The sequence below is a fragment of the Triturus cristatus genome, chromosome 11 (assembly GCF_964204655.1).
Source record: "Triturus cristatus chromosome 11, aTriCri1.1, whole genome shotgun sequence".
NCBI classification, from domain to species: Eukaryota; Metazoa; Chordata; class Amphibia; order Caudata; family Salamandridae; genus Triturus; species Triturus cristatus.
Genome location: NC_140594.1, coordinates 1,062,009,206 through 1,062,031,692, shown reverse-complemented (window position 1 = coordinate 1,062,031,692; position 22,487 = coordinate 1,062,009,206). Strand labels below are relative to the sequence as shown.

At 43.0% G+C, this 22,487-nt stretch overlaps 1 protein-coding gene across 1 annotated transcript in view; it reads right to left on the bottom strand.

Moving 5' to 3' along the window:
- Positions 1-22,487, bottom strand: part of CCDC39 (coiled-coil domain 39 molecular ruler complex subunit) — a 297,469-nt gene that overhangs the window by 192,870 nt on the left and 82,112 nt on the right. The window contains exons 11-12 of the mRNA XM_085635382.1: positions 18,553-18,717; positions 17,147-17,284 (exon numbers count right to left, since the gene is read on the bottom strand). Of these exons, the coding sequence (XP_085491508.1) occupies positions 17,147-17,284; positions 18,553-18,717 (303 nt within the window). The remainder of the gene's footprint in view (positions 1-17,146; positions 17,285-18,552; positions 18,718-22,487) is intronic.

Genomic DNA, 22,487 nt, shown 5'->3' with positions numbered 1-22,487 from the left:
GGTAAGGAGCCACATCTTTAGAGGGAGTATCAGATGGAGGAGTAATCTCCCATTCTGGTGACAAATCAAGGCCACTAGCCTCCTTCAATTCCTCAAACAAGTCATCCAACTCCATAAGCTCCCCCTCTTCCATCTCTTCAACCTGGTACCTTTGTTCCTCCAGAACCCTTTGTGCTTCTCGCCTGGACTTAATCCTCAGGACCGGCGTCGGCGGCGCCGCAACCGACTCCGACGGAGCCGGAGTCGGCGTCGAACACAGATCCGGAGGAGCAGCCGGAGTCGAAAGAGGTCGAGCTGGAGCCGGAGAAGATGGAAGCGGCGTCGACGTCCTCGGCGTCGGGAAATGCCAAGACGGCGTCGCTGGGAAAAATGGCATAAATGGAGCCTGAGCATAGGCTTGAGGATCCCCCAGATTAAAAGCCATTGGACCCATGGGACCCGAAGGTGCTCCAGAGGGGTACATCGCTCTCGTAAAGACGCCATACATAGCATTTAAATAATGTGATGGGTCTTGTCCCGGGCCTGGAAAGGGGGGGGTAAGGCTCAGATTGAGGCATTACCGGACTCTGGCCAATCGGCGCTGACGGTGGAGCCAGCGGAGTCGAAGACTCATCACGAGCCGGAGCGTCTTCAACCGGAGCCGGCGAATGCATCAGGAGAAACAGGATTTGAGACAGGAGAGGGAGAAACATAGTCCTTACGACGTCGAGGAGTAGGCAAAGTCGATCTCGGAGCCGCCTCCTTATCCGAACGGCGTCGAGATCCATGCCTCTTCTTCTTTTTATCCTTCTTAGACTTAGAAGCATGACCCGACGTCGACTTCGACCCCGACCTCGAGCGTCTTCGACTTCTCTTCTCTTTTTTCATTCTCGCTATAAATAACTTAGCTTCTCTTTCTTTTAAGGCTTTTGGATTCATCTTGCGGCAGCAAGAGCATCCCTCGATGTCGTGATCCGACGACAGGCACCAGACGCAGTCCTCGTGTGGATCCGTGATGGACATGTGCTTACCACACTCTCTACACGGCTTGAATCCAGACTTCTTAGTCGACATCTTGGAACAAGAAGCAAGAAAAAAGAGAATCACCAGCAGAAACACAAAGTAACTAGCCAAAGCTACGGAGAGTCCCAGAAAACCATTAGCGTCGATGGCGCGGAAAAAAGGGAACTGACATCATCACGCCGACGAGGTCCTCTTATGGATCCAGTGACGTCAGCGGAGCCATGAGCGGAGCCGTGCTTCTGTGACGTCGTCCTCGTCGGCGTGGAGAGCTACAAAAGTTTCCGAATGTTGCTGGCGCAGGGGATATTCACAAGGTGAGGAATCCACTGGCAGATGTATCCATCAGAAGTTGGTATTGCACTAATGTTTGTGGTTTGAGCCAATTCGGCTTTCCACTTTGAGGTATTTTACTCTTGGGTAACATTTCCGGCAGTGAACGGTGATGATAATTTATTCCATACATACACTCCCACTGCAATACCTGTAGCATATCGGCCATATACGACTCTCGAGGTTCCGATTTCAGCATGGCAACACCGTATTTGGTTTAATGGCGCCCTCCCCCACACAGTGACTCCGGTCCATTTAGGCCCTTTGTCGATTCAAGGTACCACTTGGCCAGTTTTGGCCAGGTACACACAACATCCGTGTTAACTAGCAGCCACTATAGACGAATTGCGTGTCTTGCACACCTCCTTGATTGATGTGCATAGGGCTCTAGTACAATACGTATTCCGCAATCTCCAGATGGGCGCACCTGGGGTTGCAGCGCAACCAGCTAGCCCGGCCGGGATGTCTATTAGTCCTGTCATGGTTAATTTGGTTATGGGCAAGCGACCACAGAATAAGGATGATTTACCTTACTGGCTTGCTGAGAAATTTTACCAGCTGGAAGCGGTATTTCCTAATACCTCTCCTGTGGAGAAACACAGGATCTTAACAATAAGTTTGCAGAAAGACTTAATACCAGAGGTATACGATTGTGAGAATTGGGTTAAAGAGTTTGCAGCAGTGTATGCGAAGAGTTTTGGCACACCATCTATGACTGTGCTGCCCTCCGTGATTAAGTGTGTTCAGGATGAGCACGGCCTGGAGGTGGCAGTGGAGTTGGGGATGAATCTTGTCGGAGTGTTTGACGTAGTTGCTGATCTCATACTTACGCCGTTTGAGACGACACGGAGCTGGCGATGCAAGTACCGCAGTGCTACCGCCTCCCATGACCGCCACCGAGCCAGTTCCCAACTACGGCTCGGCTTGCGGCTGCCATCATGGGACTTTCATCAATTGCTGGAGACGAGCACGGAGACTCCACCTGGATGGCCTGCCTAACGGTCCGGAGTACCGACGATTGCCCTGTCTGCGATTCACCACACCGCACAACTGACGGTGAGATCGGGGGTGGGCATGGCTCTTTAAGTGACAGCTCCGGGAGGACTTTGCGGACCGCCATCTTGAGACGGGGTCTCTCTCCACTTCAGTCTGACCCCGATTCCGAGTTTAAATGTAAAGCTCCTATTATCTGCCCCAAATGGTTGACCCAACTCTCCCGCCGGAAAAAAGCATTCTTTGATTCCTTGGTTCCCTTGTTTTCTGGGCGTTATTTCCCCTCGATACAGACTTCCGTCCTGCCTGGCTCGCCTGACCCTGATGCCGTATCTAAAATTGCGGATTCCACCGCTTTGCTTATCACTGCCTTTGTGTCTGACAGGCGATCTTGATCTTTAGGCGGTTATTTTACTTACAAAGAGAACCAAGTAAGCCCTTCTCTTGCTTTCTTCCTTGCCTAATGCTATCAAGCCCTTTCACATCACCAACCTCCGTCCTGCCTCAGATGCCTGACCTTAATATGTCGGACCTACCTGCAATCGACCACCACCAAATTGGCCTTCACCCACCCCTTTCTCGCTCCACCGGACTGCAGCAAAGAGAGAAGCCCCGCCAACGACAACGGACTACATGGACTGGCTCACCGAGCTTACGCCAGCGAGGCTATGGATGCTCTCCCACCATCCTCCCCCACTCGGCTCTCCCATCATGACACTGAATATGTGATTCATCTATTTGCTTTGAATGTTTTACTAGTAACGGATGTAACTTTTTAACCGATATTAATTTCGTAACATTTTGAACCTCATGTACAGCACTCTGATACCTTCGGGTCTAGCCAGCGCTATATAAAACTCATAACCCTTTAACTCACTTTTTACTTCTAGCCCTTTCACTTTAGACCTTGAGGGTAACTGATTTTTTTAGCTACATTTTGGCAGACTACTCATTTTATTTTCTTGGATTTTTCCTACTACCTCCTACGTTAGCTGCTCTAGGGCAGTAGGCATTGTTACCAGTGTACCCACTATCATTTCCCCCATTCTGCTGTTTAGGTCCTCACCTACCGCTCAACTGTCCCTTAACTGTCTCCATGAATGTGCCCCTTGCCAAAGCACTCCCTCTCCCCTTGTTGAGGAGGGATCCAGCATTTTAGCCCCGGAGTCTCAGATTCCTCTCTGAGAGAGTCCACAGTGTTAAGGGATTCACACATAGCGGAAAATGCCTAAACGGCCTCCTTTAATGTGCCCCTTGCCAAAGCACTCCTTCTCCCCTTGTTGGGGAGGGATCCAGCATTTATGCCCTGGAGTCTCAGATACCCCCTCTGAGAGAGTCCACAGTGTTAAGGGATTCTCACATAGCGGAGGTTTGGGACTGTTCCCATTAGCGCTGGGATCTCAGCACCGTACACCGTGAAAAGGTGCTCTATCTGAAACCTTTTTGATGATCTCCCCTAGGCTGATACTTTAACCCTCTGATGTACTTCGGCGACCGAGCAACCTTTGGCTGATGACCGGTGGAGTTGCCCTACGCAGCTATTGAGGAGTTTGGCTCTGGTTCTCCCCCCCCTTGGCCGTCTCCTATCCATCCGATCGTCAGACTCTGTCTCTTTCCTCATTGCACTGCTGTGTTTCCTACCCCCTCCCGCACCTCTTCCCTCCCTCACTCTTTATTTTCCTCTTCTATTCCTTCCCTCTCTCCCCCAAATCTCTACCCCCTGCCTGCCTTTTCTTCCCCATACCTGAGCCATGCCTTTGTAACTCATGTATCTCCAGTAACTACGTACCTGAAACTGTTGTAACTATGTAACTATGTTTTGAAGCAATTGTACCTCCTCATGTAAAGCGCTCGGATACCTCTGGGTTTAGCCAGCGCTATATAAAACTTTTCAAATACATAAAAATAAATAAAATAAAAATAAAACAAATAAATACTTGCAAACATCAAAGGGGATGCAGTTAACTTTCAGGTGTCTAATGCTTTGCGTCTTGTCCCAGAGGAAGAGAAACTTCGAGTGTTACCAAAAATGAACGCAGATGCCTAGAAGACCACTGGACGCAACAGTTTGGTTTGAAGCCTTTTGCTAAAATACCGGCACAACAGCAAACTCCGACGGTGCAGTCTAATAAAGACGACCGTCCTATTTTTCCTAAAAGGAATTGGAAAAATAAAAAGCAGGGAAGCAACAACAGAAACAAGGGTCACGAGCAGCATCTCCGGTACCCGAGCCCTCTGAGCGCACTTATGATTTGCACGACCGTGCGAAAATTAGGTCTCCTGACAGGTTTCAGGTCCCTGATCAGCATTCTCCTCGTTCTTCACTGGAAACATCGCGCTCACAAGCCGGTGGAGGTGATCGCCAGGATCGCGGCAGAGGTCGAGGTGCCCCGCAGGGACGCGAGCAACCTCGACAGACTGATGTAAAGGAAAGCAGGACAATTTTCCCCGTCAGCGCCCTCCGTTTCAGAAGAAGAAAGTTACTGCTTTAACAGCAATCTATGCCACAGACGGTGAGAACCCGCCTTCGGAATCTAAATTGGGCAGTAACACTGCTAGACAGCGCAGCGGGGTTACCATAGTGCAGCAAGCACTACGTCCATTTCTGGAGGCAACAGCAACTGACACTTTCATCTCAGTAGAAACTGCTGATACCTGAGTGGCTCCCCCTGATAGATTATATGAAATTTTATTTTTAATTGAAGGTGATATACAACATGTTATTAAAGGGATTTTTGGGGAAAATCTGACTTCTTCGTATGACATCTTGTTAGCTGAGGCAGACTGGCCCCCGCCTTTTGTTTTAGCCGCTCCTCGAGGAGAGGAGGTAATCCCCCCTAGTTTTTCACTTAACATACCCATGGAGCAAGCAATGGCTTTTGCGAAAGAGTGGGCTTTGGTGCTTGCACTGGCTCTGTACCGTACTCAGGTGGGCTGGGATAAAACCTCTCCGCCTCAAGAGATACCATTGCGGTCTATGCCACAGCCACAACCCCAATATCCCCTCCGGCGGGAAGCAAAAGCACTCATTTCTGAATCTCTTGAGCAATTAGAGTATCAAGGAGTGATTGAGACATGTGTGTCACCGATGAATAACCCTCTTTTTACAGTAACCAAACCAGATGGGTCGTACCGCTTTTTTTTTGGATTACTGACATTTGAACTCTCATTGTCATAACTGTGCAGTTCAGAATACCCATAGCTCAGGTCTTGTAGACAGTCTTGGGCGTAAAAAAATATAAAACTACACTTGAACTGGCTTTTTTAGCCACAATCTGTCCTCTATAAGTAGTCAATGGACAGCATTCACCTTGGGCGGTAGACAAAAACAATTTACAAGATTAGCCATGGGCTACAAAAACAGCCTGGGCGTTTTTGCCGCACGTGTTGTCTCTTTGTTAGACGACATAGACCCTGATGCGTACTCGTACGTTGATGATATTTATCTCACGGACGACGAATTATGGCCGCATCTTTGTCACGTGGACCGCATCATAGTTTTGCTTGCAGACTACGGTTACAAATTTAACTTTGCAAAATCACACATTGCAGAGTATACAGTGTTGTTCCTGGACTATGAGCTCAATAATGAAGGTAGAGGCCTGGCGTCTCACTTCTTGGAGAAATGCGCACATTTGCGCTCTCCTACAACCCTGAAAAAATTGCAATCTTTGCTGGGATTCTTAAACTTCGGATGAACTTACATTCCCGATTATGCCCAGCATATCAAGCCGCTGTATGCCTTGATACAACCTACCTGTACAAAAGCCTGCTGGCTTCCGGAACATTGCGCTATTCTGCAATCCTTGCAGTCTGATCTTCTTGAATCTAAATACTTGTTAACGCGTGATAACCACACAAACCTGGTGATAAGAATTGTGCCAGGGGCAGTGGGTTTCACCTACTTGACATTTAATGAAGGTGACACAGTACCTATTGCTTACAAGTCACATTTGTACACTTCGGCTGAACTGCGTTTTTCAACGGTTGAAAAAGTATTGACCGCAGTCCAGATGGCGATCCTGAAGGAACCTAAACTGGCGCAAGGAAAACGCATGATGGTTGTAACACCATATCCTGCTCTTGAGGCTGTGACAAATCCAGCGTACCAAACTCAAAAGCTTTACATCCGCGTTGGATACAATGGGCTACTTCGTTGTCATCATCTGATGTCCCCTATAACTTTGACTCCTCATTGCAAACTCAGGAGTTCTTACAGTATGAATTTGTTCATCCTACTCCTCTGTCAATGCGACCGCTCGAGGGCTACCATTGTATCATTTATACCGACGGTTCTGCGCAACCGGTGACCGGATTAAAACATTCTCACTTGGCAGCATGCGCTATAGTGGCAGGTACCATAGTGAACGGTGAGTTCAAGTCCAGTGTCGTGCACACGCAGGCACTAGGGGACTGTACAGCCCAGTTAGCGGAGCTGCGTGCTCTGGTGCTAACACTGGAGTTTGCTGATCCTAATGGGACTACCTTGATTGTGAGTGATTCTTACTACTGTGTACAGTCTTTTAATGACAACTTATTCTTTTGGTCTCAGAATGACTAATCGTGATTCTAAAGGCAGCGCAATTAAGCATAAAATGCTTTGGGTTCGAGTTGCAGAGCTGAAAGAACGTCTGCCTCTCACACAAGTGATTCATACTCTTGGCCACCAGCGTGAAGGAGTACACGCAGTTGGTAATAGTTTGGCTGATGAAGCAGCTAAAACAGCAGTAGCCACATATTCAGTAGCAGCAGTTACAAGATCCATGACTGAGATCGATGATGACATCTTGGCAGCTATAGCTGCTACAGAGAAGGGAAGTAAGTACCCACAGGGTTTCCCTTTGAAATACTCTTATCATTTAAGTCTCGATAAAGTTCCCTAAGTGAGAATGAATGACGTTGGTGACAGGTTGATTCCCAACGAGGACCGCAGACTAGCATTGATAACAGCAGCGCACAAAGGCATGGCCTCGGCTCATGCAGGCGTTTCGGCGACTGTCTCTATCTTGCAGCAACGTTACTGGTGGCGTGGGTTATATAAACAAACCAGTAATTATGTGCTTTCTTGTGACATTTGTCAGCAGATTAAACCTTCAACAGCAGCATGCCCGCCACAAACAAAGCTGTACATTTCTAATAAACCATTCAATTGTGTTTATTTAGATCACTGTGGTACGTTTTCTTCAGATACTGCGTATACGTTTATCTTAGTTGCAGTTTATTCGTTTACACGTTTCTTTGGGTTTGGCAACAACGCAGTGCTGACACACGAACTGTCATCAGGGATTTGCGTGTCTTTGTGGGAATTTTTGCATGTGGCACCTTTCATTCAGACCAGGGTCCAACATTCGCCTCTAAGGCGTACAAGGATGTCATGAGGTCTTTGGGGGTGCAAGTCAAATTTTCGTCTCCATACAGGCCTGAGTGCAATTCGGTTGTGGAGCGAATGAACCGTGACTTAAAGCAATCCTTGACAGCTAGAGTTATAGGTACTGGAAGGAACTGGTTTGCCCATTTGTATAGCGTACAATGTGCACTAAAGAATCTCCCTAGAAGATCTCTGGGTGGGTGGACCCCATACAAAATGCACTTTGGCATGAAAATGTTTGTTGCGGACCTTGATTGTCTAGACATGGCGGCGACAGCCGCATCCTTTGACATAGATAATCATTCTGATGTGTTACAGAAACTACAGGTGACTCGAGACAGTCTTGCAAAGGAACATTTACCCTCCGCCGCTGAAGTGACGTTGCAGATTCCGGTAGTCGGCTGGCTACCCAAGATCGGAGACCTGGTCCGTGAGAAGGTGGAGAACAAGAAAGAGTTTGGCCCCTCTTATCGTGCACCTGTCCCAGTGCTTGGCGTGAAGGGTACTCGTACAGTAATTTTACCACCACTTCCTGGTCGCAAAGACAACAGATACATCTTAGTGGACAATGTCAAACTACAACGCCTGGCCGATTCTACATAGTATGACACCTGCTGCTTCCTGTCCAACAATATCCAGGAATACAGTTTTGGCCAATTCCAACAACATCAGGCCTGACACTGCCATAGAGATGCCAACTGCTACTGATCCTTTGCTAAACCCTTCGGCTTGCATTCTTCTTGAAGAAACTGAATATGCGTATCCCACTACAGAGTTATTGCCTGGTTTACAAGACAACACTCTTAACCAGTCACATTTTTCTTTTGACACTAACTCCACATCATCGAGTACCCTGTCCAAATGTTCTATTTTTGTCACCTGGTTTAAAATAAATTATTTGATTCCTCCTTGGAGATACATTTGGTTGATGCTCATCACCATTTTTTTGTTCATGTCGTTTGGATTTGTAACGTTTTTCTTCCTTTTAATAAATGGTCACTACCTCACTGAACGCTCTGCAGTAAAAGTAATTGATGGAACTTTGGCACCGCACTCCTCATCACACATCATGAAAAGGGACCAGACTTTTGTCAACATGTCTGCCAGGCCAGTTGCTAATGGAATAGTTTGGGATGCAGTAAACTACCAAATTCATGGCCCCAAAGAGGTGGTTAACGTTCCGAATGTACTTCGTGTTTCTATGGGGGATGTAGTGAAATACGATCTGATGATTGGGACGTACAAGCTGTTCAATCTTTATTTTGTGATTTAAAGTATTATGCTTCATTTGATGCTGAGGATTTGTATTTAAATACTGCAAATTATGCTGATTTATTTTGTTACCAGCATTATGGCCATCATTGCCTGCATAAAGCTGCATAAAGCTAATACATTTAGAAATGTTTTAATTACACACAATGGGAACATTGCCCAGCTCACATTGAAGGCAGTTCGAAAACACTTTTGAAAAAATGTGTATATTTCACTGATTTCAATAAATCCAATCCGGATTCATTTTATTTTACATTTAATACTACGTCCAATTCTAAAGTCATGCTCACCCACACTAAACTAGTGTATTCCAAATTCTTTATTGGTCAACGGGCAGTGGGTGGCTATGAGCTGTGGAAGGATACAGTAGGTCTTATGGCCTGTTTGGGGTTCTAAATTCTGGCAGATGCAAGGCTCTGAAGCTTTGCATCGTGCGTGCCATATCCCAAAACAAATCCTATTTTTGAATAGTTCGAATTATCAATCAACCTATTTAATTTTAGCCACTGCAAAACAAATGAATGCACATAAAATACCTACACTAGCTCCTTATGAGAACTGGATAAATCATACTGATTTGGCCATTGATGATTTGCAATTGTTGCTTACCAATATTACTTTTAATATCTCTAGCCTGGACACCCAGGGTTGGTTGGTTTGGCAAACAAGTTCAGATTCTTGCCAACGCCGTTTTCTAGGCAAGGCCCCAGGATACATTCAGGATAGACCTGATTCTCGTTTTTCTTACTCCCATTCGGTTACTACATATTCAGTAGGAAAATTATGTCAAAATTGGTTGCAACACTCGACCCTTACGTCAGTTACACGGCATTTGTCATTGTTGTCAAGTGACGTTGACTTGACATATTTTATAAAAGGGCCTGCTGGTCCTAGATCAAAAAGATTTATTTATGCCACTTACAATGAAATCTGGAAGCTGTCCCAAGTTGAAGCTGCTTCGCGTCTAAGGGTAATAGACCAAGCTAATTTGGAAAAACTGCTGGCTGTTGTTGATAATAGTATTAACACTCTTTCTTCCCGTATTTATACATTAGACAATATTGTTTCATCTGTTGTGGATATTGTTCATGATGAAGTATCTGTTTTGTATCATGGTCAAAATCAATTGCGTTCAATTATGCAGTTTGCATTGCCATTGTAAACTTTGAAGATGGGGAAAGTTCCTTGGGATTACATGAACACGTCATCGTTATTTAGGCCATTTAACTTAACACATAGACAACAGTTTATGTCCATGAAGGATTCCACATACACTGCCTTTTTTCTGTTGCTGAAACTAATTCAGCAGTGTGGCTCATCCATGGGTAATAACTGCCATTTTCCTTGTTTAAATTTAGTTCATGTATGAAACATTATCCCTTGGGCCACTATGAACCTTCAGGTAGTGCATTTCTTCACGAGGTGTGGTCTTTACCATTCACATACAGATGTTTTCGGGATGACAAATAGAGGTGTACCCCACTGGGGAGTCATGTGATTCCTCGCCTGATCATTCTCTTGTGTGTAAGAATATACAATTGCACAGCGCATGTAATTTAACAGCACCGAATTTGGCGTGTCTTTTAAAGGGTCATCCAGTACCAACTATCACACCTACGTTTACCTTGCTAGCAAACGGTAGCTATTTGCTTTTAAATAATGAAGATTGCTGCGGCTTGCTTGCTGGCATCGCTTACTTTGTAACAGTCTCAAAACGTGTGGTTTGCTGTAAAAATGTGCTTTTTCCTCCCCCGCATGGGAGGCTTGACATCTCGATTTGGCCTTCCATTCTGACCTTAAAGGCAGAGTTCAACAAATTGAACAGAATAAGAGCATTATAGTCCCAAAAAGAAGTTGCTCTCACATCTGCCCGTGAGACATTCGTCCTTCACGTGGCTAACACCCGTACAGAGGTACATGCGCTTCTTAATACCGATCTCCCACTACATTTCGGTGCGTTGATTCACACTATCTTCAATGCTTCCAACACTACAGGCATTGCCCATTTTTTTAAAGCTCTGGTCTCTGGCCTTGTGACCTCTTTTCAAACTATATTTGGTGTGATACCAGAATTTATCCATTCTATTTTTTCCAGTGTCTTCGGTGGCTTGCCACTATTACTTGCCCTAGCCGCTGGGAGTCTGCTGTTAATTTGCTTGCTCCGAAATGGATGCTCTTCCTGTGGCACCAAACAGCCGAGACCGGCTGCTGCTGCTTCGTAGTCGTATGCTTGAATGCTACGGTACTTTACCACTGGCCACTCTGAGCGTGGCTTATGGATTATCCTTTCGGTTTGGTTATTTCACTTGCGTGCAACCAGTCTTCCACTACCTGGAATGTTCATTTGAATGGGTATTGGATCTTTGCCTCTCCAATACGGTGTCTCCTGCCCCGGATTATGACCTGCTAATGAGTCCTCTAGTGGCATATGAGCTGGAATGTTCTGGTGTTGGGATTATGGCCAGCGCGGCTGCGCTTGGAGTTTCAGTGGAATGGGATGTCTGTGCAGCTGCACATTATTTCCTACAACAAAGTTTTCTTGAGGAACACGCAAGTTGTCCACTGATGGTGCTAGAAGCTCCCGTTGTTGATGAACATATATGTTCATTCTCTTTGCTGGAATGGATGGTTACTCTCTTTTCTGACGATATCAATGACTTCCTCTTGGAGGCTGTTGCAACTTACTGCTCATACACCTTAATGGATTAACGTGGATGACTTCCATCAGCTGCCGGATATTTTTTGTAATGGTTTTTCTTTTTCACTTTTTTCTCTCTAATCGAGTTTTTACACACGAATTAGTGCACCATTTGACTCTTTGTCCAAATATGACTGCTGCTCTTAATTCTTGCTCACTCTGACTTGAACTCTGTGTTCTATTGAGTCCACTGTCCGTTGGCCTGACCAAGAGGAGGGTGTAGTAAGAAAATGGGGTTAACTGCAGACATTTCTAAGTTAGCATAAGTAGTATATGCTTGGCTGCCATTCTGCCGCTTTTGCACATGACACTACATGACTCTGTTCTCGTGAAATACTTTGCTGGCGCTGCTTCACATAAGAACTGTCTACCTTTCACATATCCAGCTGGGCACCGCACTCTCTCTCTGCACAGCGTGTTCAAGGTCGAATAACAATGTATGCTGTTGATTCACTTTGGTCAGTCCCACGCACATAGACATAACATGAAGCACAGCGGCCCAACTGAAACTCGGGTGCTTTTAATATGGCATTACATGCATTAGAAGGCACTTGGAGAAAACCTTTCCACCATAGAAGAGCTGTGCTGATCCGGGGATGTAATTCATTGCATCTGATCTCGTAGGTATGGGGTCTCGCTGACAAAGCCCAGAGGTCTTCTATAAGTATTTTTAACTAGCTCATAAGCACGGGGCGGGTGGTAAAAGGCGCTATAGTTTCCACTGTCATTATAATATGATTTCCCCTTTTGTGCTTTATAGAATTGTAACAATGCTGATTATATTGTTCTTATGCATTATGCTGCTTGTACTGGCTGAACCTTAGAGTAGGTTAGATAAAAATAAACATTTTAAACTATACAGTGTCTCTGATTACTCACGTTGTGGATAAGTATGAGTGTGAACGAAAGAGTGTTCTTGTTTCCCACTATTCCTGAGAGTTTACTAAGTCGCATGTTCTAGGTTGTCTAATCAGTGGTAGCTTCGCTGTAGTACGGAGAACGACTGAGACACTATTGCTAGTCGGATTGGGGTTCTAGGCACTGAGGTGGCTTTTTGGTACACAACAATACACCGAGGTCCTGGTTTGCTGCCGCATAGTTCTGTGCATGAGCAGAATCCTGCAACATTTTGCGATGTGCAAGTGCAGTAGATGATAGCTCTTCCCCCTCATTAACTTAGAGTGGCCCATACCGCCAACACCTAGTTACCATCAATTGTTCTTTTTGCATTTGTCCCCCCAAGTGGAACGGGCATCTCCAGATGTGGGTCCTGCTCTCGTCATGCCACTGGATTCAAGCTATCCTCGCTGATGCCTCACCTAGGATGCTTGTTTCCGGTCTAGGGAGGACCTGGCTTGACAGGTCGTGCTGAACTGTTCCCATGGAGAGCAGGGTCAAGACTGACTTGCATATGGTTGGGTCCCAACTAGGAGGACGAGGTGAGCAAAAAAAACAATGGATTTAGGCCCAGATCTCTGTACTGGGGTGAGTGTTTGACATTGTTCAGCATTCCATCTATCAATTGTTCTTTTTGCATCTTTATAAAAGTGGCATTTTCAGAATTGTGATTAGAAATCCACTTTTACTATTGAAGAGGGTTTTTAAATACAATTTTTAGACACCAAACTCAACCAGTTTTGCTGCTCCCAATTTGAAGGTATCGCTTATTAAATGTTATAAATTAACTCCAATGTTATCCTATGATAGAGGTAGGCCTTGCAGTAGTGATAAACAAGTTTAGGAGTTTTTCACTGCCAGGACATGTAAAACTTAACCTTAGACTGTCAAGTCAAAATGGCAGTTTAAAACTGCACACCCACGCTGCAACGGTAAGACTGAGACATGTTTAGAAGGGCGAATTAAGTGAGCGGCACATTCAGTACCACAGGCCCACTAGAAGCATTTAATTTACAGGCCCTTGGCACATGTGATATCACTCTACGAGGGATTTACAAGTAAATCAAATGTGCCATTTGGGTATAAATCAATTCCACCATGTTTTAAGGACATAGCACAAGTACATTAGCACTGGTTAGCATTGGTAAGACCCCTAAGGCCAATAAAAACGAATGTAGCAAAAAGTAGAGGGCAAAGGCAAAAGGTTTGTGGGTGACCCTGCAGAGAGGGCCAGGTCTAACATTTCTCATTGATGAAATTCACATATTCAGTAATAAACAGGTGTAATTGGAGTAGCAATACCCAATAATAATGAACACTTGATTTAGAGTGAATATACTTAAGAGTTCTTGGAGAGCCCGAACTATATCTACAGAGAGAGAAAGTTAAAAATACTCCATAATAAGAGCCTGTATGTCATAAGAGAAAGGCACACAACAGCGAAGCACATTCACAATGGCTAGCTGTAATTTAGGGCATTCATGTGGGTTGCTCCTCTGTTACTCCTGGGTGGATTCTCTACAGCATTTATCATAGCTTCCATTAATGAGTACATTCATGTGGGTTGCTCTTCAGATACTCAAACCTAACCAAGATTAGGAAATGTTGCCCTCTTTAGGACTGTGGGAAAATCCACGTTTCTAGCTATTGCTCAGTCTATCACATTCCAGGCATAAGTGCAGCTACACGAGCGGAGCAAAACTAGGAGTGCATGCTACAGCACATCATACATGACAGCAAAACACTTCCCTTTTAGGCCACACATATAAACCACAACCTTTCAATTAGACACAACAGTAAGTTAATTTACCACTCTGGTCAATTAGCACAACCCTGAAATTCTTCATTCAAGGGCTGTAATTAAAACACACACAAGGTGATGGGAGGAATGATTACACATAGTGTAGTTATTTTATCCACCAAGCCATATGCAAATCAACCTTAATCCAGCTGTAGCTCTAATAGGAACAGTCCAGCCTGAACTGCCAAACCAGGTGCTGTCTGAAACAGAACACAAGCAACCCCAGACCAGTTTTGGCCTATCTGGGATTCTTCAGAAGGTGCAGCTTGGTTCTATGGGCACAGTGAGTATGGGACCCCCACATTGGGTCACTCTGGAACAATATGTCACTTTAGATAAGACCCAGTCATATGCAAACCAGCCTTCGTCCAACTTCAAAAGGAATATTTCAGCCAAACTGCCAATCCAGGTCCTCCCAGAACCAGAGGAAATGCAACCCAAGAGTTAGGCTTCTTCAGTTGGGTGCAGCATGGTCGCCCTGTAATTTAACACACTTCCATCCAAGCATACCCCCTTGGAATGGCATAATACCTGTCCGTTAATGTGCTTCATTGCCTTTTTAGGGTAAAGTCAAGACTGAAGCTAATGAGGAAGAAGGAAGGATTATCACAGGGCCCTACTTTTGCTCTTGTTGCACTGAAACGTTATCAGTGTGGGTGTGAGTATTGTCACAGGAGGGCTAGATCAATTGGTTGAGTTTGAAAAAGTACTACCTGAATACCGCTAACTGTAGAGTATGTTTGAAAAGGTATGTTTTTTAGATTTTATATAAACTGTCTTTGTAGACCTGTCCCGTTTGTTCAAGAGCGTTCATGCTCTTACACATAGTGCTTCTCCTCTCTGTTCCTTTCCCTTGAAGCTACTGTGTCTAATAAAGCTAACATGGCCAGAAAGTAGATACCTGGTAAGATCGTATGGTGCTCCTGTGTTTTTTGGGTAATTAGGGCTATGTTCCACAAGGTATTAATGTAGTCTTTGATGCACTGAAAACCAGTGGAGTGTCGATGATCAGTGTTAGGCATTTGTGCCTTTTGAAATTGATGCACTTTCAAGCTGCCTGATTTTGGAATCTATGAAGTATCTATATTTGGTAGTTTGGGAGGTTCATGTATATATCACTGGAATAGTCCAGCCCAGTCCAGATAGCATCAAGGATTTTAGAGTTCTACTTAACTGTGATCAATTGCCGTAATTCAGTATACAGAGTGGCATCGTTAAGAGATCAATTGGTGGTACTCACAGTCCTTAGTACCATAGACATTGGATGAAGACAATACAGAATCAAAGAGGAAGCTTAGGATTTTTGCCAGAGTCAGCAGGTAGGTGGTTTGTTCAGTGTCTGAAGGCATGAAATGGCAGGATCTTAATATTTCTGCAGCCCAGTTAAAGAATTTCATTTTTAAGTCATCCACAAATACACAGCTCTTTCTCATCCACTGACTTACTTGTCAATGGCATGAGAAGACACGGAAAAGAAATTTCATTAACTCCACAGGGCATTCAGATTTGTAGACCTATCACCCAGTCTGAGGTGGATCTGAGTATTATCTGCTTATATTTGAAGCTGTGAATAGTAACATTTAAGGTTAGCTATGTAGATTATGTATAGTAGCAGGAAAAAGCTGGGTTCATCATGAACTCCACGGATAAGCCTCAAGTAGTTAGTGTTAACCAATCCAATTTCAACTAGATTATTTTAGTTCTTTAGGAAGGTTTGGGCCATTTCAAGACACTTTCATTGATGCCTACCCAGGTTTGGAGTAATTCTTTTAGACATTTGATATTTAAGGACGGATAATAAACCAGCTGCCCCTCCAATCACTCATTGACTGTATCTTTGCCTTTGAACTTGCACAGGGCTCCAAGGAGTTTTGGCTATGTTTGGTGCTATGTAAAAAGTGCATACATATATTTGATGGTATTCAATTTCATAGGAAGAAAAATGGCAAGATGTTTAAAAAGTTGTTTTTCATATTAAGACCTTAGTATGTCCTTGTGAATATTGACTCTGCATTCTTGACCGGTTGACGCAGTGATTGGCAGTTTGGAGGCAACAGATCCCCTATTGGTAAAGATGCCAGTTATTTCCTCATCTAAGGTGCTTCTCCACTTTTTTAACCAGATGTCAAAGGGTTCGGAATTAAGAGTCTGTTTCTATGGTAGTATGTTAACAGTTTAATCTATGGTAACAACACTATTGCAAGACATATACTCATTTTTTTTGTAATAATCTTTTATTGGCATCTTAGGGATGGACAGAGAAGCATCCATTATGCAAACTAAACCTATAGATTTTAATAAATAAGTGATACCAAATCAACATTCAAAACTCCGGTCATGAGTTCCTAATATCTGTAGTTTTTAATAGGATTTAGAGAAATACAGCTGTCGCTACTTAATACTTGTCCATATTATGACACTGACATAAATACATTCTGTAATAATTGTTTTATTTACCCAGTGCAATAGGGGGCATGGGTCATAGTATTGCAACATTGAGCTCGTGCTTTAGACAAGATATATGCATCTAATAAGTAGAAAAATTCAGTGGTATGAATTTGAAAATTATAGAAAACAAAAATGCAACACTATAGCACAAAATCAAATGATGTTATTTAAGAGAAGTAGACATACTCCAGAACTTGTACCCCCTTAATCTAAAGCCAAAGCACTTTCCGTTGTATTACACGTTGATCACACAAATTGAAGTAGAAAATAATCTACTTGTTAATGGTATCAATTACATTACCTGCTGTACTGGTTAATAAAATTAAAATATCCATACCTGCTTAGCGACTCTGATCTTTTTAAGTGCTTTGTCCGACATGGCATTGAACAGAGTAAGTTCTTCCGTTCTGTTGACAAGGCAACTCTTCTCATGTGCTATTTTCTCTAGCTCTCTTTTGCCATGTGCAACATCACCCTGTTTAAACATACAGACAGAAGTCATGAGATTCCCAGAGTAATACATTTTTCAAATCAAAATGTAAACCAAACTGTCTTTGTAAAATAACAATGGGCCAGGTGGCCTTTTAGGTTCTATACAGTTTCTCAGTCAACTATTTCCAAGTTATGAAGTGGATGCCTGGAATGGACATGTTTCAATAAACTGTATAGGCTTCATAGAAGTATGTGGAAGTCAAATAACTGGATGTGTCTGGTGTGGTGATCTACACATACCAGCTATCATCTTTGATTGGCAAACTCCTCTCCTCAGTCCGATTTCTACACTGATATTATTTGCAAATCTCTAAATTAATATTATGCAGAATATATTAAAGCTAGCGAAAATATAAATGACTATTCACAGTGGAAGGTCTATGCAAGTCTAAATTAAATGTTCATGAAAGCCTAGAGAATCAGAAGCATGTATGTGTGAAGTTCTGTGAACTCACATTAAATATTTTAACATGAGGGAGCTATGAAGCTATGTGCTGTACAAAGGCCCTATCACAGATGCATTTCTTGTATACTTCTGCAATTTGGTAGAAGTTCTTATTGATGCTTTGCTGCTGCTTCCAGGGTGTGAAATTCCTTTTCTTCATTTTTTAGGCCTCTCTCCCATTCTCAGTCTCTACTATTAGAGTACAATTTTTGGGACACCTCTACACTGTTTTGATTTGTAATATGAAAGGTTTTACTGACGGGCATTTGTTTATGTTAACTTCTTGCCATTGTATAGATTTTACTTTAAAAATATGCTATATTGTAAATTAACTGTACTTTTTATTTCTATTGCATTTTGTACTGTTTTAATTTTTTTCTGCAGAGCTCCAGTTGCCGTTTTTGTCTCGGTTGATGCGTTGTTAAATATACAAATGCCTAGTAAGATTTACAACAATAAATATATATCTAAGTATTCACTTTATTTTAATGTTAATAAGCCAGCTTGATTCCCAAGTTATTTCTCTGTAGGAGAGATGACAATTGCATTTTATTGAAAAGGAGAAAATAAATTAGATGAGGTTTTTAATGTGAACCCTTATCCTTGCAAATCAATGTTCCAGAAAAAAAGGAAACCACTTTGATATGAATCAGCATGGATTGAATGGGTGCTGCCTAAAATATGTATTTGTAAACTATAGTTCTGATTTTGCATAAATGCACACATTATGGCACCTCAATTTATTTGAAATATTTTCAAGTCAATATGTTTTAAATCAGTAAACAAAATTCACTAAAACACCAAACCTGAAGTTTATTGTGCTGGATGTTTAAAAGAGTTAATGCACTCTTTTTGTCACCACATATTCTTGTAAGTTCTGCCACCTTTAATTCCAGTGCATGCTTTTCATCTTTATTTCCTTCTCCTTTTAAACGAGACAACCTTCGCTCTAGTTGCTGAATTTGAAAATCCTGTGTAGCAAAATAGAAAACACACACATTGTCAATTTTTAATGGAAATAAATAGTAATATAGCTTAAAATTATAACAAAAGAAATTAGCCCAAGCTACTTTAAAAAGACTGAGGTTGACTGAGGTTGACTGCACACGCCTGAAAGTAGATGTCTTGGAATTCATAGATACCTTTTTTCCCAGCTTTCAAAGGGCTCCCTCGGGGGTGCACCGATTATCTGCCACTTCACTGAAGATCACAGTCAGTTCGGCTCCTGATGGCCTCTTTGTCTATGCATCTAGGGGGCATATGTATCAAAACCCGAATTTGCGAATCTCAAATAGCGATTTTTTGAGAATCGCTATTTGAGAATCGCAAAATGGGATGTATTCAAAATATCGCTAATATTTAGCGATTTCTTAAAATTCCTTAATTGCGATTAGCAAATTGCGAAATCGCAATTAAGGAATACCTGCCCATTCATTTCTATGGGCCAGGAGACCCATAGGAATGAATGGGAAGTAATTCTCAAATTGCGATTCGCAATTTGCTAATCGCAATTTGAGAATAATTTCAAAGGTGCAAGGGTGTCAAGATGACACCCTGATGCACCCCTGAAATCAGCATGTGTGGACATATGGCGCACATACATGCCCTAAGGGCATGTATGTGCGCCACGTGGCACTTATTAAAATTTAAAATAGTGCATTTTTAAAAGAATTCGCAAATTTGCGATTTCTTACGGATTTTTCGCAAAACTTTGTTGCCTGTTGCATTTCATTTAAGAAATCGCAATTTGCGATTTCTTAAATGCTTGCGAAAAGTTAGGAAATCGCAAAATTAGCGATTCCTTAAATTTGCGCTGAAAAATGGCTCATACATACCGTTTAGCGATTTTTTATTCGCAAACGCTGTTTTTTGCGAATCGCAGCGTTTGCGAGTAAAAAATCGCTTGATACATATGCCCCTAGGTCTTTAATACAGAGGCAGAGTGTTTCCTATTTTGCAAGGTGCCCCGCCCCCATGCAAATGAGGAAACACCCTTTTGTGATTGTGTTGCCACTACGTGCATGTGGTGCAATCTATATAACAGAAGGGACAGTGCAAGTGTCTGCTGCTTCTTCTGTAATACTAGAGTGCTCTGGGGAAACAAAAGGAGGCCGTACAAAGCAGCTGTGACCCACTGGCACTTTTGGTATTGCTGTCCCCGGTTGGGAATTGACTACGCAGTTAGGAACGACTAGAAACGTATCACAAAAAAGAAAGTGATTACTATTAAAACATTTTAAGCTTTCATCTGTGAGTTGGCCTAAAAGAGATTGGGATTTGCCCCCCTTACACACACGCCACCAATTGTCATACCCAGTTCATGCACAATGCAATGTTGTAGAGTAGAACTTCTGTTTATACAGAATGGTTCAGAGGGTTTTGTGAAGAACGGAGAGCAAGGTCTAAGAAGCACCATGAGTGTCATTTTTCCTCACTCTGCCGTCTTGCTCTTCCTCCTTCCCAACTGGTTGGGAAACAGATACCCAAATCTAGTCTTGGCATAGTGGTCAATAGGTCTTTGTAACCTTGTTTTTCCAAAGGCATACTAGTCCCAGCCAGATAGGTTTTGCTGATGTAAACACCATGGGTAAATGAAGACGCATTTGAAGGTGGAATATATAAATGATTTATAGTTAACTGCAAGTTTTGCCCTTGTGTGAGCATATTGGGTCAGGTCCATCAAATGCCAGCCTGGAGATGAAGCAACCTTTCCTGAATTTGACACCTCTCTAATTGCTTCAAAAACTGCAAGCCAGACTGTTGGTCACCTTCGTTCAAGGACTATTGAAGACTGACCCCCACCTCCATAAAATGCATAATGGAACCCTTCTTCCTTAGGTAAACTCCTGCTACTGATTCCCTGGAGGGAGGTTTCAGCAGGTAAGAACTGCTACAATGATCTCTCTTCAGCTTCTTCAGCTCCTCTGGAAAACGAAAGCAAAGGGATGGATTTGGTCAACAGGGTATGTCAGGCTTCAGCAATCACAATAAGAGCTGGTAGTTCTAGCTCTACAGTGCTATTAGGAATGTACAGAAACGAACTGGGGATTTCATTGTACTGCTTTATTGAGCTTTTAGAGAAAGAGAACAGGGATGACATAGAGAACATTCTAAAGGCATAATAACATTGAACAAAGCCATTTCATAGTCTCTCTCTGGGGTGTTCCTCCAGGCTCCACTTGATGATACTATCCCCTAAAGCCAACCAAACAATTCTAGACGTGTAATTAAACTTTGATAACCACAAGGAGTGCCCCAATTTCCAAAGCACAGACTATGATAGAAGCCAGCAAATAGCCTTTATTACTTGCCTAAAATACAACAGCAATTGCAACTTCGAAAAGAGCAACAACCTACTAACAAACAGTATTTTAAAAGGCAGAAACAATTTCTTACCATTTCCTTTTGTGGTAGAGCAAAGCAAAACACAATTAGCTTTGAAATATTTTTAAGAATTGATAGAAATCAGATTACGTTCTTCTCCATCATCCATACCTCCAACAGAGTTGAAACATTTGCTTTTGAACTATTAGGTACATAAAGTTTGAATCCTTCGTACAGCAGTTTCACAAACTCCAAACAAGGGCATATGGTCCTGTTCCTTTTAGGTATAGAAAAAGAAGTGCGCCTCAAAATTACCATTAAATTCTAATTCTGATATTCACCACCAAATGGGTGAAAAGGGAAACATTCAAGATGCAAGCCCCCCCCCCCCCCCCATCATATCTATCCTGGTCTCCATCAAGGAGACTGGATAGCTTTTAGAGAATTACAAGAAGCTACTTCCACATACCAATATTCAAGAATCCCATGAAATTCTCCTAGTTCCTAAAGGGAGCTTTCACTACCAAATTCAAGTTATTCTGTTTAGCCTCAGATTAACCTCAAAGGTGTTAAGAAAGTACATGGCCACAATAGTAAAAGCAATAATGTGGAGAGACTTCTTCGTCTATCTGTATGTGGATGGTTAGTTCAACAGGAACAAGTCAGTGCTGTATCGTCTTCTAGGCTGGGGCTGCAGATCTCTTTCAAATCATCCTCTAACCAGTTCAGAGAATACAGAGTTTTGGGGACACAATTGATTCATATATGGCATCTGTCTCTTTTGTAGAACAGAACGTAATTTCTGTGCTGAAAATACTTTTTCTAAAGAAGAATAACTCTATTTTTCAGACCAGAGTCCTCTCACTTTGACAGCATGGTCTCCTGCATCTTCCTAGCATCCAATACCAGTCTGCAAATGCATCCTCTTCATAAGTGTCAAGACGTCCAGTGGTTGCAGCAGACAGGAGACCGTGAGGGGAAGATTAAGGTGCCTAGCCGTGCTGTCCAATCTCTACCAGGGTAGTGCAAAGATTGGAATATGCCTCAATGAGTTCCATTCTGGAAACCTCGGTCAAAAGCTGTAATGGGTGGTTCAATGAAGAATTGGGAGAGCACAAGAGGGAACACTCTGCTCATGGGAAGCGGTCTCCGGTGCAAAAGTTGTACCTGGTATGCTGGAGCTGAGGAAATTTCACCTAGCTCTAAAATCATTCCCTCCACCAATATTCACATCACCCATTCTTTTTCAAAAGGCCAACAGAACCACAATTAATTACTTAAAAACATTGGGCAGCCAGAGCACTGTCAAGAGAAGTAGAGACAATCTGACACTGGCCTCTTGTAAGGAACATCAATATGGTGGAGGCACATATCTTTAATCTCAAAACCAGACAAGCTCTGCAGAAGCAGACAAGAA